Here is a 13,649-nt window from a genome sequence, read left to right on the forward strand (position 1 = left end):
TCCAGTGAAGAAGGTGCGAGGAAAGAAGGGAAGAGGATCAGGAGCAGGGATCAGGAGCAGGAGGGAGGAATCCCCCGAAGCACCGGCAAACTGGCCACCACAAGCTATCGGTTGGTCGTGGCGCCGGCGGGCAGCCAGCGGAGTTCGGCTGGCAATGTGGTGGTCACGACCACGACCACCTCCTCGGGCAGCAACTCCTCGAATGGCGGGGGTAACAACGCGGGCAGCAGTTCGGGCAGCGGCGGTCTCAATGTGACCACCATCACAACGACTGGCGGAGGAGGAGGCGGCGGCGGAGGAGGAGGCGGTGGCCAGCTGCAGAGTGGCGGCAACAGTTCCCAGAGCAATGGGACCACCTACAAGATCGAAATGCTGGACGAGGATATCCAAAGTTTAGGCTCCGATGACGACGACGAGGATCTGATCAGCAGCGATGGCAGTTTGTACGAGGGAGATCTTGGTTCCATGCCCGTGAACGATGACGTGGCCCACCAGTTGGCCGCCGCCGGACCAGTGGGCGTGGCAGCAGCGGCTGCCATTGCGAGTTCCAAGAAGCGCAAGCGACCCCATTGCTTCGAAACGAATCCCTCGGTGCGGAAGAGGCAACAGAATCGATTGCTACGCAAGCTGCGCGGGATTATCTACGAGTTCACGGGTCGCGTGGGCAAACAGGCTGTGGTTTTGGTGGCCACACCTGGTAAACCCAACACTAGCTACAAGGTTTTCGGAGCCAAGCCGCTGGAGGATGTGCTGCGCAACCTGAAGAACATTGTGATGGACGAACTGGACAATGCGTTGGCCCAGCAGGCGCCACCGCCGCCACAGGATGATCCGTCGCTCTTCGAACTGCCCGGCCTGGTGATCGATGGCATACCCACGCCCGTGGAGAAGATGACCCAGGCGCAGCTGCGAGCCTTCATCCCGCTGATGCTGAAGTATTCGACGGGGCGGGGGAAACCCGGTTGGGGCAGGGAGTCCACGCGACCGCCCTGGTGGCCCAAGGAGCTGCCGTGGGCCAATGTGAGGATGGATGCCCGCTCCGAGGACGACAAGCAGAAGGTGGGTGGGGTGGGTGTTCCAACATACCGCCCCCGATCTCCTTTGGATCGTACTTATATACTATATTTACCAATTACAGATCAGCTGGACGCATGCGCTGCGCAAGATCGTGATCAACTGCTACAAGTACCACGGCAGGGAGGACCTGCTGCCCACCTTTGCCGACGACGAGGACAAGGTCAACGCTCTGATCTCGCAATCGGGCGACGAGGACGAGGACATGGAGCTATCGAATCCTCCCACCATCCACACGGTCACCACCATGACGCCGCCGACGGGCAATAGCAATGTGAGTAGGCTGAAGGGAGTGACTATGGCAGGGTTTGGAAAATAACATGCACTGTAAAAAACATGAACAATTTTTGACATGTGTGTAAAATACAAAAGTGTTCAAATGTGAAGAATAATTGTTAGCACACATACAGTAGCTCACTTGTGTTTTCTACACAAAGTGTTATTAACACTACGTGTTTTTTACACACTGTGTTTTTAAACCAAATGAAAATTACATTTTACTGACATTAGCGAGTCGAAGGAAAGTGAAAAACCAATATGGGGCATGATATCTTATTTGTTAGTTTTAACCATGAATTCTTAAACTCTAGAAAACATATAATTCTGACACTTCAATGTCAAAAACTCATTTTGTTAAAAACAGGCTGTGTAAAAAACACGTCGTGTAAATAACACTAATGAACTGTGTGTGTACAATTTTGTACACACAAGTCAATAACTTTTTTTGAACTTTACACTTTGACATTTAACACTAGTTTTGTACAGTGTGTGTTATTTTCCGAGCCCTGGTCTAGGGTTTCGGTTGGGCTTACGATCCTCTAACTTTGGTACTCACTTTTCCCATGGTCGGATTCCATCGACCTTTAATCACATTACTAATCCGCACTTGGGAAATGCTCATATCACATTACTAAACCATCCACCAATCCAATGCAATCCCATCGATCCCATCAGCAACCGCAGCAGGTGAACGTGGTGAAGATCAACAGTGCCGGAACGGTGATCACCACCCACACGGCCCAGAGCAACACGCCTGCTCCGACGATCATCCAGAGCACCAATAACCAGCATGTGACCACGACGGCCACGCTGCCTGCCTCCACGAAGATCGAGATTTGCCAGGCGCCGCAGCAGCAGCAACAGCAGCAGCAGCAGCAACATCACCAGCAGCAGCAACACCAGCAACAGCAGCACCAGCAACACCACCTGCCCAGCACGGTGCACATCCAGCCGGTGGCCGGTGGGCAGCCGCAGACGATTCAGTTGACCACGGCCAGTGGAACGGCGACGGCCACCGCGGTGCCGACGACAGCGGCCGCCGTGAGTGCGGCACAGGCCCATGCCCACGCCCACAACCACGCCCACTCGCATTCGCAGGCCCATGGACACGCGCACTCGCAGTCGAGTGGCAACCAGACGGTCACCGCTCAGCAGATCGCCAATGCCCAAGTCTGCATCGAGCCCATTACGCTGAGCGACGTTGATGTTCGTACTAATCCGGATGAAATGCCCTTTGAATTGCCCCTTGAATTGCCGTTGTGCCCACTAATCGAGCCGGGAGCTGCGGGATGGGGACTTGTAGTAGCCTAGCAGGATTAGGGATTGGATTTAGGGAACTACCAGTATTGTCATACTGAAAAGGCCTCTTTAAAGTTTTACTAGCTCATAACTTTTATTTTTGATTACTAGACATTGGATTATAAGCAAAAACATTCGATATCTAGTGATATTTGATTGAAAAGAAATTGTTTTCAAAAAGTTAAGATTGTGTTTAAGTTTTTGAAAAATAAGTTCGCTTAAATTGGAATGTTAAGAACACTGTTTTGCATATAATCCAATGTATTTTAAATACAATCTGGAAACAAAAAATGTTGAGATCTAGTTACACTGTTTTATAAACAAAAAACAAGAAGTTCATTTAAGAAAGTAATAATATTTAAAATCTACAAGGAATAGATGAATACAATCTGAAAACAAAGTATTTTTAGGTCATTTAAAAAAGTTATAATATTTAAAACCTACAAGGATTTAAAGGTGGAAAATAAGTCTGATAGATATACAACTTTAAAATTAGTTAAGAATAATCTAAAATCGTAAAATTTTCAAGAACTTCTTAATACTGTTTCTATTCCTAAAATGAACTAATAGTTGATAGTTGATTGTTCTATATTTTTGAGGAATTCCTCTGCATAGCTTACAAGTCCCGGTCCTTTGCTCCCCCCTAAATTTTTCTATTTTGGCTCAATCTTCCGTTTTCGCTGTTACTTATCGTTAATCTTTGATGTTGTTGCTCCCCGACGAACCTCTTGATTTATTTGATTTAACCCGATTTGATCTGATTTTTTGTTTTGTTTGTTTGTTACTTCTGTTGCAGCTGGTTGTTATCGAGTTATTGGTTATTTCCATCATTATTTGCATCCACCACAAATCGAAAAATCGCACCCACATGTAAATACGACTTTAGCCTAAAGAACAAAAAATACGAATCATTATTACATTATTATTATTGCTTGCTTGTTAATTAACTTTTGTAGTGCTTTGTTTTTTTTTTTAATTACCTAGCTTATTACGGTTCATATTTAATATAATTTGAAGACTAACTGGATGTTTTCTTTATATACAGTACACCACGCAAACGGTGCTCTCCCAGAATGCCGATGGCACCGTGTCGCTGATCCAGGTGGATCCCAACAATCCCATCATCACACTGCCGGATGGAACCACTGCCCAGGTGCAAGGTGTTGCCACGGTGGGTTAACCAGCTCTATATCGAATCCTTATATTTTTATCTATATCTTTGTATTTTTTATAGCTCCACCAGGGCGAAGGAGGCGCCACCATCCAGACGGTTCAGAGTCTCACCGATGTCAATGGGCACGAGAACATGACCGTGGATCTCACCGAGACGCAGGATGGCCAAATATACATAACCACCGAGGATGGTCAAGGTAACTACTACCTTTATTATATATTTATCCATTTATAATACACAATTACCCTTTTTCCCCAGGCTATCCCGTTTCGGTGAGCAATGTGATCTCGGTGCCCGTCTCCATGTACCAATCGGTGATGGCCAACATGCAGCAGATCCAGACGAACAGCGATGGAACCGTCTGCCTGGCGCCCATGCAGGTAGATACGAGTGCCAATCGCGGTACTAATGCCACCGCCACCAGCTCCTCCTCCGCCTCCTCCTCCTCGTCTCCTTTGGCGGGCAATGTTCAGTGCTACTCGCTGATCTCAGCGGGTTCAGCAGCGGCGGTTCTAGGTCGTCGCACTGCCGCTGGTGGAGTGGTGAACCAGCAGGGGGGGCGTTACTACCTGGCCACCGCCGCCGCCTCAGCCGCCACCACTAGCAGCAACAACAACAATAGCAGCCTGGCGAATAATAACAATAATAGCATAAAGATGCCACTGCCCATGCCCATTGTACTGGCCACGCCCAGTTTGCCGCAGGTGGCAACCAGGTCCACCAGAAGGGGCGGGATTAGCGGAGGAGGAGGAGCTGCAGCTGTCGCCGCCGGAGGAGGAACTAACTCCATGGTGATGGTTCAGAAGCGAAGAAAAGCGAGTGCCGCCCTAAAAAGTAGAACTCATCTAAAGGCCAGTGAAGGGAACTCCTCCATTCGATGCGTGGATAGCGCCAGTTTGACCCAGCTCCAGCTGCCTTCCATCAAGCTGGAGCACCTGGAATAGTAGTAGTGACCCACCCCTCATCCAAAGAAACACCAGCCCATCTCGAATCTAGTCAAATGCGGCTTTGCACAAAACACAAACAAGAAATCTAAAATCTAAATGAGAAACTAGGAAGATAAGAGGGAAACTAATGCACTTGCCATTTAAGCCTGTAAACTTAGACACATGCACATTGTGAATGCCAAAAAAATTAGTAGAGATACTAAACTGTACGAATTGAATTTAGTGCCGGAAAAAGAGAGGAAGACCAAATAATTTGTTGATAATTGAAACCGAAAACCAAATCAAAAACAGAGCTAAATCAAAAACTAAAATTGTTCCTAGTTAGAAAAGCAGTTAACAGAGCTACAAAACATTTAACATACAATTTGTTTAGTTTTTAGCCATTTGTTTAGTAGTTAAGTCGACGAGGAGTACAGAAGATAATCGTGCAAATAATCTTGCTTAGAGCGCAACACACACCAAATATTAACCAATTTAAGTTGTACCATTTGGGTAAGTTTTAGTCAGTAAGTAGTAAAGCGAACAGGGATCAGCCTAGGCGTAAAATATGTATGTACTTGTCAGCTTGTGAATTTTAGCCACCCTTTTAGACCCACCATCCAAAAACCATCCCCCAGAAAAAAAGAAAACGTAGTCAATTCGCATTGAAAATGCGCTAAAATGCGGGGAAACGAGTTTGCCATTGGAGTTAGTTAGCTTTATGCGGGAGATATATGTGCTATATATATAGATATATAGATGTAGAGGGGATTCGATATATTCTCCTCGAAGTGCGTGCAAAATAATTTTATGTTGATCTATAACTATTACTATTACCATTATTGCTATTGTGTTTTTAATTCAATTCATTATTGCTATTACCTATTACTATTGTGTTTAAATGTTTGATTTTATATATACCGCACTTATTTGAATTGTTTTAGACCAAATTTTATGTTTAATCGAATGAGAGAAGCCAACAAATTTTATTGAATAAATCTTTTGTTGTTGTGATTTTATTATAATTTTACCTTTGAATTTTTGCTAGTAAATAAAGCCCAGCAAATGAATTTGAATATTATGATTATTTTTTATTTATATTTTGTATTATATAGCCCTGATTTTTCCTTGAGTATGTAAGTATGATTTGCTATTATATGTATACTTTTTATGCTTAATTTATTTTATTCTTTTTCGCCAGACTGAAGAGACCGAAGAATATCGAAGGAGCCCTCGAGAAATGATTATAATTATTTTAACTAATTCCTGTACTAATTAAATTTGTTTTTATTTTATTAAAAAAACAGGTGGAGAACGGCGACCAGCTGGAGACGATCACCATGTCGCCGGGCATGCACCAGATGATGATCCAGGGCGGACCCGGCCAGGAGCCGCAGCTGGTGCAGGTGGTCAGCCTGAAGGACGCCACCCTGCTGAGCAAGGCAATGGAGGCCATCAACTCCGGCAACGTGAAGTCCGAGGACACGATCATCATGGAGCAATAGCTGGAGCCCATAGACGGCATGATCTCGCCCGGCTTGAGCGAGTGACGTGCCGTTCGAGCCGTATATCGCAGCTCTCCTGGCTGATCCCCATCCTGATCCTGATCCTGGCCCATCCCAAAGTTAGAGGATGTTTTCCAAGTACCTGAAAGGTGTGAAAGGCGTAACGGAGGGAGGAGCAATTGGAATCATCTAGTCAACGCAGTTCTAGTCATGAGAGCGTGCTCTGTATAAAGCTATAAAGATCAATCAGTCTAGTCTTCGCATAGAAAATTATCTTTAACTACTCGTAACAAACCCCCTATCCCTAATCTATTTTTTTTTAAGTGAGTGCTGTTCGTTTATTTTTTTTTGCTCTATAAATAGTTCAATTCTGGGCTGGATACTCATAGCTATAATATCGTAACATACATATGCCTAGATGTAAGCCATTATAAGCGTTACTTGTACGTACAACCCTATACATATATATGTATGTTTAAATGGTATATATACTCGTGTAACGTTTGCAATAATTAACCAATTGAATATTTAACGAAACGAGAGAGCAGAGATTACAAATTAATTATACAATTTAGGACAACTTGAAGCCCATGCAATGTAAACAGAGAGCATCACTTTAAACTTAATTAAATTACCTAATTACTAAAGATAACGAACAAAAAACCTATGCATAATTATCGAATAAACCAAAAAGTGTACGACAAATGTAAGGCCTCTTTTGGGAGATGATGATGATGTGATGACCTAATGAAGAAAGGATGAAGATGCGATCGGTGTTTCATAACCCAATTGGCAGGATGTGCGGCGCTCGATTTGGTGATTTATTTAGCCGGCCCATCGAAGCAGGAAACCCGGTGACGCAACGATCCGGAAACTGGCAGCCACTGGAGGAAGGTTGTCTCTGATCCACAGAGTGCTTTTGTCTTTCTCTGGCGGGGAAAAACTAAAAGCCCAGCTTCGATACGAAAATTACACGCCGAAATGTGGGAAATAATGGGAGGCGGGCGAGGAGTGGACACTCCACACACACCGAAAGTATCATAAAGTTCATAGAGGCAGCAAACACGTTTTCCTCCTCGGCTGCATTGTAATTTAAACGAACGTGGAACGTTGACCCGCTGCTCCACTACACTACAAAAGCCGATGGAGGGGCTCTGCAGCTGGAGAGGAGTGGAGAATGGAGTGGAGCAACTGGGGACCTGGCATAGGTCGAGGTTGCTGCGCTTCCTCGTTGCCTGTTGCATGTGGCACGAAAGGCCTCGACTTTACAGAAAATATTTACAGGTATGTATTGTCAGAAAAATGTAGGTTTGACCATCAATCCAACAATATTTTTACATGCACAGAAAAAAAATTCGATATAAATAAAAAGCCGATATCAATTTCATATTTTATCATTTCATAAAAGCTATACAAATATTTACAGGTATGTATTGTCAGGAAAATATAGTTTTGACCACCAATCCAACAATAAAAAATTTGATATCAATAAAAAGCCGATGTAACTAATGTCAAATTTATTATTCAAACATATCAGCTTGATATTTTATTATTTCATAAAAGTTATAAGAATACTGTTCAAATTCCAAATTCAGTACTGTTTTGATATTGTAAAATAAGATATACACCATCTTTATGCATATCAAAATGATATGAATAGCTTGATATTTAAAAATGTTTAAATTATCCTGCACATATCAATCTGACCTTTTTTTCTGTGTAGATCTGTAATATATCAAGCTTTAAAACAGCAGATGAGAGGCGTTTTAGATGGGATCAACTTTACTTTTTGATCACATCCATAAGATTTATGGAACGCCTCTCATCTGCTGCTTTAAAGATTGATATAGGATCGCCTTCCGCCCCTTTTTGCTCACCTTCAGCTCGTTTTCGGGATGCGATGTTGCGTCTTCGGCTGGCAACTTGCAACTCGCAACAGCAACGTGCAACTCGCATTGGAAATTCGCGTCTGGGTCGCGTTGCAATTGACGCCACTTGTGTTTACTTTGTTTTTAGCCGCCTTTTCCCATTTTCCATGTGTCACCTGCCCCTTTCCACCGATTTCAACATATATATATATGATTTTGAGTATGAACAGGCGAATTGTGTAAGAGATGCTGATGCGGGATTTATTATACCGCTCAAATTGCACTTTCCTCGGGAGGTGGTGTACCATCTGCAATTAGTGAACCGTTGCCACGCCCCCTAAAGAGGCGAAAAGGGCTTCGTAATGAGCGAAGGGGGGAGGTGCGAAAAAAAGGGGAGCCTCTGCATGTTAATTGCATTTTACGGGAGCTAAAAGAAAAAAAACCCACGCAATATGTATGCAAATGTTTTTTATGTCAGAAAGTTGAAAAAGTTAAGTCACCATAGTGATCCATATTTAGTGTGTTAGATAAGCAAATCTCACTTCAATTGAGTTGCATACTAAATGATTATACAATGTGCGATTTATTTGTAATTCATGTAATTTACACTTTTTTCTTGAGATTTTTTTTTATTAATTTTTTTTTTTATGTTTGAGATATTAAAGAAAAATTTCAAATAGTTTCTTTTTTTTACCAATTTATTTCAAAGTCTATATATATTGTTTGTTTATTTATAATATCTAATTTTGCGGTATTAAAAAAGATGTCAAATTGTTTTCTTTTTTTTACCAATAATGTATATATTTTTTTAAAAATCTATAAATTGTAAAATTAGTTTCTCAAGTGCCTTACAACCAATTGAAAAAATCAAGGGCGTTGCTTAAATCGAATATATGGTGATGAGTTTTAAATTAAAATTTTGCACAAGTGCTAAGTAGGCTGTCCCACTTTTAAAACCCTTGTCTTTGGTTAATTAGCCGGTTGAATTATTACTTGCGTCATTTAGCTACATATTATGTCGGCAGTGTGTATAAAAAGGAGATAAACTTGTGTAGCCGAAATTTCATTAAGGGGGAGTATCTTTTTTGAACGTAAACTTTAATTAAAAGGGTTGGTGAATATATTATTGCTTTTTTGTTAGCAATTGCGTTCCTTGATCAACTTGTAAAATTACCATATGGCCTTTTCCCTACACAGATCTCCATGACGAATCGGCTGCATAGTTTTGGCCATATTTTTTGGAATACATTTTGGCTGCGGTGATTTTCTGGCTTGCTGCGATTTGTGGCCGCATCGAATGCGCCGTCGTCACGCCCATAATGATGGATCCGATGGACTGACTGAGCGACCAGTTGGCAGTTTGATCCCCACCACCGGGCTTTGTCATCGTTTTGGGCCAAATTGCCGGCGATATGTACCCCCAGATGCAAATCAAATAATGGCATCAATTGTACAACGCCGCAAGTTGCAAGTTGGCCTGATGTTGCTGTTGTGATCGGCGATGTTGCTTCTGCTGCTGCAGTGGCTGCAGTTGCTGTTGCGGATTATGCAATGGGAAAGGTGCAGCAGCAACTTGTCTGGCGGGAGTTGGAGATGCGCATTTGCTATACAAACAAATACAAATCGCTGGCCGACTACAAACTGTTGCAGATGCGCGACAATCGAGTGGAGCTGCAGTTATGAGTTGTCTGCAGCTTTCGCCCGCCGCCTTTTGCCTTTTGCCTTTGCCTTTGGCCACCCCATCTTAGCACTAGGAGATCCCAAAACTAAGGCCCAATCTGAATCCTCCCCCCTGACTAATGGCGACTGCGCGACGATGATGCGGCAGCATTTGGCCCACATTGCGCCAATGTGGTGGCTCACCCCAGCTGCACAGAGAGAAATTATCCAGAGGTGCTTTTGAATTATTAAAATACTAAAACAAAATTTTGAGGTATAAAGAAATATTATGCTAAAGTTTTAACACCAGAAATAATTTTAAATTATCTCAGAGAAAAATTAAATTATCCAGAAGTGCTGTTAAAAATATTTAAGTATTAATTTTTAGTTTAAGGAAATATTTTATAGCGTGTAAGACCGGTAGGTAGCTATTTTGAGATATAAAGAAAAGGTATGTTAATGTTTTAAAACAATAGATTATTTTAATAATTAAACAACTCTTTGCAATAATAATACTTTTTTATAATATTTTTTGATAACGGTCGAATTTTATTTTAGAAAGATTTATTGCTAACAGTTGAAAATTAATAAGTATGAAATAACCTAAATGTAGGAAACTCTTCTTATTATATTATAATATAATAAAATTTAGTTTTTTATATTTATAATATCTATTTTTAATTTTTTTCGTAGGATTTCTAAAAATGTACAAGTATAAATTAACTTTTTGTTTATTTATTTTATATTTTTATGTTTTTTTTTACAATACCTATTTTTGATTTTAAATATGCTTATTTTCAATTTCCCGCAGTGCCTTGGCAGCACCTCCAACATCTGCCAACCACACGGTGAGCGTGGAAAACGGTTTTTCCTTTTGCTTTCTGGCAGAGCGAAGCTTTTCCGGTTAAAGTTATGTTGCCTGTGGTTTCGTATAAAAACTCTGGCTGCCATCGGTGGTCATGTCAGTTGTGGATTCGCACTTAGCCCACTAGTTAACCCAAACGGAGCGTTCCAAGCGATGAAAGTACGGCTCGTCGTTCGCCAGGACTACAGAATAATTGATTGAAGAATATTGCGCATGCGCAGCGTGTTCTCTATGTTTTTTTTTGTTCAAGTGATTCTCATCGAGTGCTTTTGCTTACGTTTCAGGCCTTTGTGTGTCTCTTGCTCATCGGAGCGGCCAGTGTGACGGCCAAGCCGAAGCCCGGCGGAGGAGGAGGTTGGTCCTCTGGCGGCGGAGGAGGCGGTGGCCATGGAGGCGGTGGCGGCGGAGGCTGGTCCTCCGGCGGAGGAGGAGGCGGTGGCGGCCATGGAGGCGGAGGCGGTGGAGGAGATGTCCAGATAATCAAAGTGATCACGGAGAATGGAGGCGGCGGTGGTGGAGGAGGAGGCTGGTCTTCTGGAGGCGGCGGAGGAGGAGGTTGGTCCTCTGGAGGCGGCGGCGGCGGCGGTTGGTCATCAGGCGGAGGAGGAGGTGGTGGCCACGGAGGCGGCGGCGGCGGTGGTGAAGTAAAGCTCATCAAAATCATTAGCCTTGGATCGGCCGGCGGTGGAGGAGGAGGACATGGCGGCGGTGGTGGAGGCGGCGGCTGGTCTTCAGGAGGAGGCGGCGGCGGCGGAGGCTGGTCTTCTGGCGGCGGAGGAGGTGGTGGCCACGGAGGCGGCGGTGGCGGCGGCACCAAGGTCATCAAAATCATCAAGCTGAGCTCCGGCGGCGGCGGTGGTGGCCATGGAGGCGGTGGTGGCGGCGGAGGCTGGTCTTCCGGAGGCGGCGGCGGTGGTGGCTGGCAGCCTGCTGGTGGTTGGGCCTAAACCTTAAGCCCAATCCCAATCCGAGGCTAGAATCCTAGGAAGCCATCGAGGCAGTCCACGATCAATCTTGTAAATACTGTACATATCCAAGAAGCAATTATTTTTTTTAACCTGTTACTTTGTTACCCCAATCCCAGTCCCAATCCCATCCCCACAGAACTGTTACTCAATTAAGCATGAGACTATGTGGCAAATGGCATTTGCTTGGAGCACACAATTTGTATATTAAATAAATGTACCCTAAAACTGTTATTTCATAACGTCCTCTATTTTCTGGGCCAAGAAAGCAAATGTGTGTGTCAGTTTTCCCAACCAAATGTGACGTTTTCAGATTTTAGTTACCAAAAGATCAGAAGGTGTAAAACGCACAGCTGATTAGTTGGGTGTTGGTAGTTGTGAAGTGTCTTTAGGAGATTCATATATTGGAATGTCAAATAGCTGGAAGTGGACTCTAAGATGCAGTGCACCAAGATCATCTCCATGGATTGATTTTTTTGCGAAAACTGATATTTTAGGGTGGAAAATATGGATTCGAATTTTCGACGAAAATAGTCATTTTTTTATGGTTTTTTAGTTGTAGCTTGGACAATTCAAGGCCTACAGCTAAAAGACCGACTGTTTTCAACAGCTAACGTCCTATACTAACAAATCCCATCACTTTCTGGAAAATTAATTTTTTTATAAATTTTCGCATTTTTGATAAGGGGTTATTTCGAGCAGCCCAAAAGCAGTTCACATTCTTCATTTATGCGACAGCCCAAAAGTATGCATGTCCTTCAAAAATAAATACAGTATTAATACAATTTCATTGTTTAGCTTTATTATATAATCTTAATTTTATTATTATTTACAATATAAAATGCGTTTCTTTTATTTTCCTAAACAAATCATTTAGAGCTTAAACTAAAGTGTTATATTCATGACTTAGCCTGGATTATCGTATCTTTTTTATTTCTTACAAAGGTGTATGCATTTGAATATCCAATTAATTGAGTTCTTGGTTGCTATGGTAGGCTGAATTCTAGGGTCACGTGGAACTGCTTCAATTTAAGTGCTCGCTACTCGAGACCTACGTTCTGTTTGCTTTAATGTTCGTTGACTTACTCCCACATCTTCTGGATTTTTATTGCAGGAGAAAGTCGAAGGCACCGAGGGGTTATCAAGGTCGGCCAGTGAATTGAAGTTCCAATAGTTCTGTACCTTCTAACAAAGAATAATTAAGAAAAATTAGTAACGTCATTTTAAGTTTTTTTTATTTTACCTACAATTTTAAACGAAATCCACCCGTAATTTGCGTTACAATTGCATTAAGATTTACAAATGACACATGGCCCTCGCATAATTAATGACCCCGTGGTGGCTCAACAGTTTCCAAGTGGTTTTCTGGTTGGGATGCAAGCTCAAGATCAAGATCACAGGTTTCCTTATGCTGTGGGCTGCAACATGACTTGACTGAAACCGATCTGGTAGCTATATAAACTGTGCTTCGGCCGGGTTTGGGGCATCAGTTTCTATAGTGTTCTACTACAGCATCCAGAAATTAAACCCAGCCTTACTATGCGTTTCACTCTGCTCGCAATCTTCCTCTTCGGAGTGCTCCTGGCCGTCGTTTCCGCCGGCGGAAATGGTGGTGGTGGCGGCGGTGGCTGGCAAAAGGGTGGTGGCGGCGGAGGAGGAGGTGGTTCCCAAGGAGGCTGGCAGAAGGGCGGCGGCGGAGGAGGTGGCCAAGGGGGCTGGCAGAAGGGCGGCGGCGGCGGAGGAGGCGGTGGAAAGCACGGCGGCGGTGGAAATGGAGGTGGCGGCAAGCATGGCGGCGGCGGAGGAGGAGGTGGTGGAAAGCACGGCGGCGGTTGGTAAATCCCAAAAATCCACCCACCAACGAACCACTGACCAATCTCCGGCTCAATACTCCAGCAACCAAGATCTAATCCAGTAATCCGCAATGGTGATCTTCCCAACGAGACACTCCAGTTATACCTAAGTTTCTTCGTCTGCCTCTTTCCTCAATTCAAATTGTATTAATCTAGTTCTAGTGTTCCCAACATTTTGTTAT

At 43.5% G+C, this 13,649-nt stretch overlaps 3 protein-coding genes across 6 annotated transcripts; all 3 read left to right on the plus strand.

Annotated features, from left to right (window-relative positions):
• Window positions 1–5,833, plus strand: ewg (DNA-binding protein Ewg). The gene is made up of 6 exons (XM_017139950.3): window positions 1–1,059; window positions 1,139–1,348; window positions 2,029–2,559; window positions 3,698–3,823; window positions 3,887–4,022; window positions 4,085–5,833. The coding sequence occupies exons 1-6, from the start codon at window positions 370–372 to the stop codon at window positions 4,768–4,770; spliced, it is 2,379 nt and encodes a 792-aa protein (XP_016995439.2). The 5' UTR covers window positions 1–369; the 3' UTR covers window positions 4,771–5,833.
• A 3,339-nt stretch (window positions 5,834–9,172) lies between these two features.
• LOC108056232 (uncharacterized) lies at window positions 9,173–11,843 on the plus strand. Of its 4 annotated transcripts, XR_011419687.1 has the most exons (4): window positions 9,182–10,018; window positions 10,596–10,632; window positions 10,934–11,665; window positions 11,734–11,843. XR_011419687.1 is itself a non-coding variant. In XM_070218743.1 (3 exons), exons 2-3 carry the CDS (start codon window positions 10,803–10,805, stop codon window positions 11,594–11,596), a joined length of 669 nt encoding a protein of 222 aa, XP_070074844.1. In that variant the 5' UTR covers window positions 9,173–10,058; window positions 10,596–10,802; the 3' UTR covers window positions 11,597–11,826. The 4 variants fall into 4 exon arrangements, 3 of the variants coding, with proteins under 3 accessions (XP_070074844.1, XP_070074843.1, XP_070074842.1); XM_070218743.1 differs by having other exon boundaries at window positions 9,173–10,058; window positions 10,596–10,808; window positions 10,934–11,826; XM_070218742.1 differs by having other exon boundaries at window positions 9,179–10,018; window positions 10,596–10,808; window positions 10,934–11,826.
• Window positions 11,844–13,153: 1,310 nt separating this feature from the next.
• On the plus strand, window positions 13,154–13,453 carry LOC108056222 (uncharacterized). The gene has a single exon (XM_017139935.3). It carries the CDS (start codon window positions 13,154–13,156, stop codon window positions 13,451–13,453), a length of 300 nt encoding a protein of 99 aa, XP_016995424.2.
• The last annotated feature ends 196 nt before the right edge of the window (window positions 13,454–13,649 follow it).

The sequence above is a fragment of the Drosophila takahashii genome, chromosome X (assembly GCF_030179915.1).
Source record: "Drosophila takahashii strain IR98-3 E-12201 chromosome X, DtakHiC1v2, whole genome shotgun sequence".
Taxonomy (NCBI): domain Eukaryota; kingdom Metazoa; phylum Arthropoda; class Insecta; order Diptera; family Drosophilidae; genus Drosophila; species Drosophila takahashii.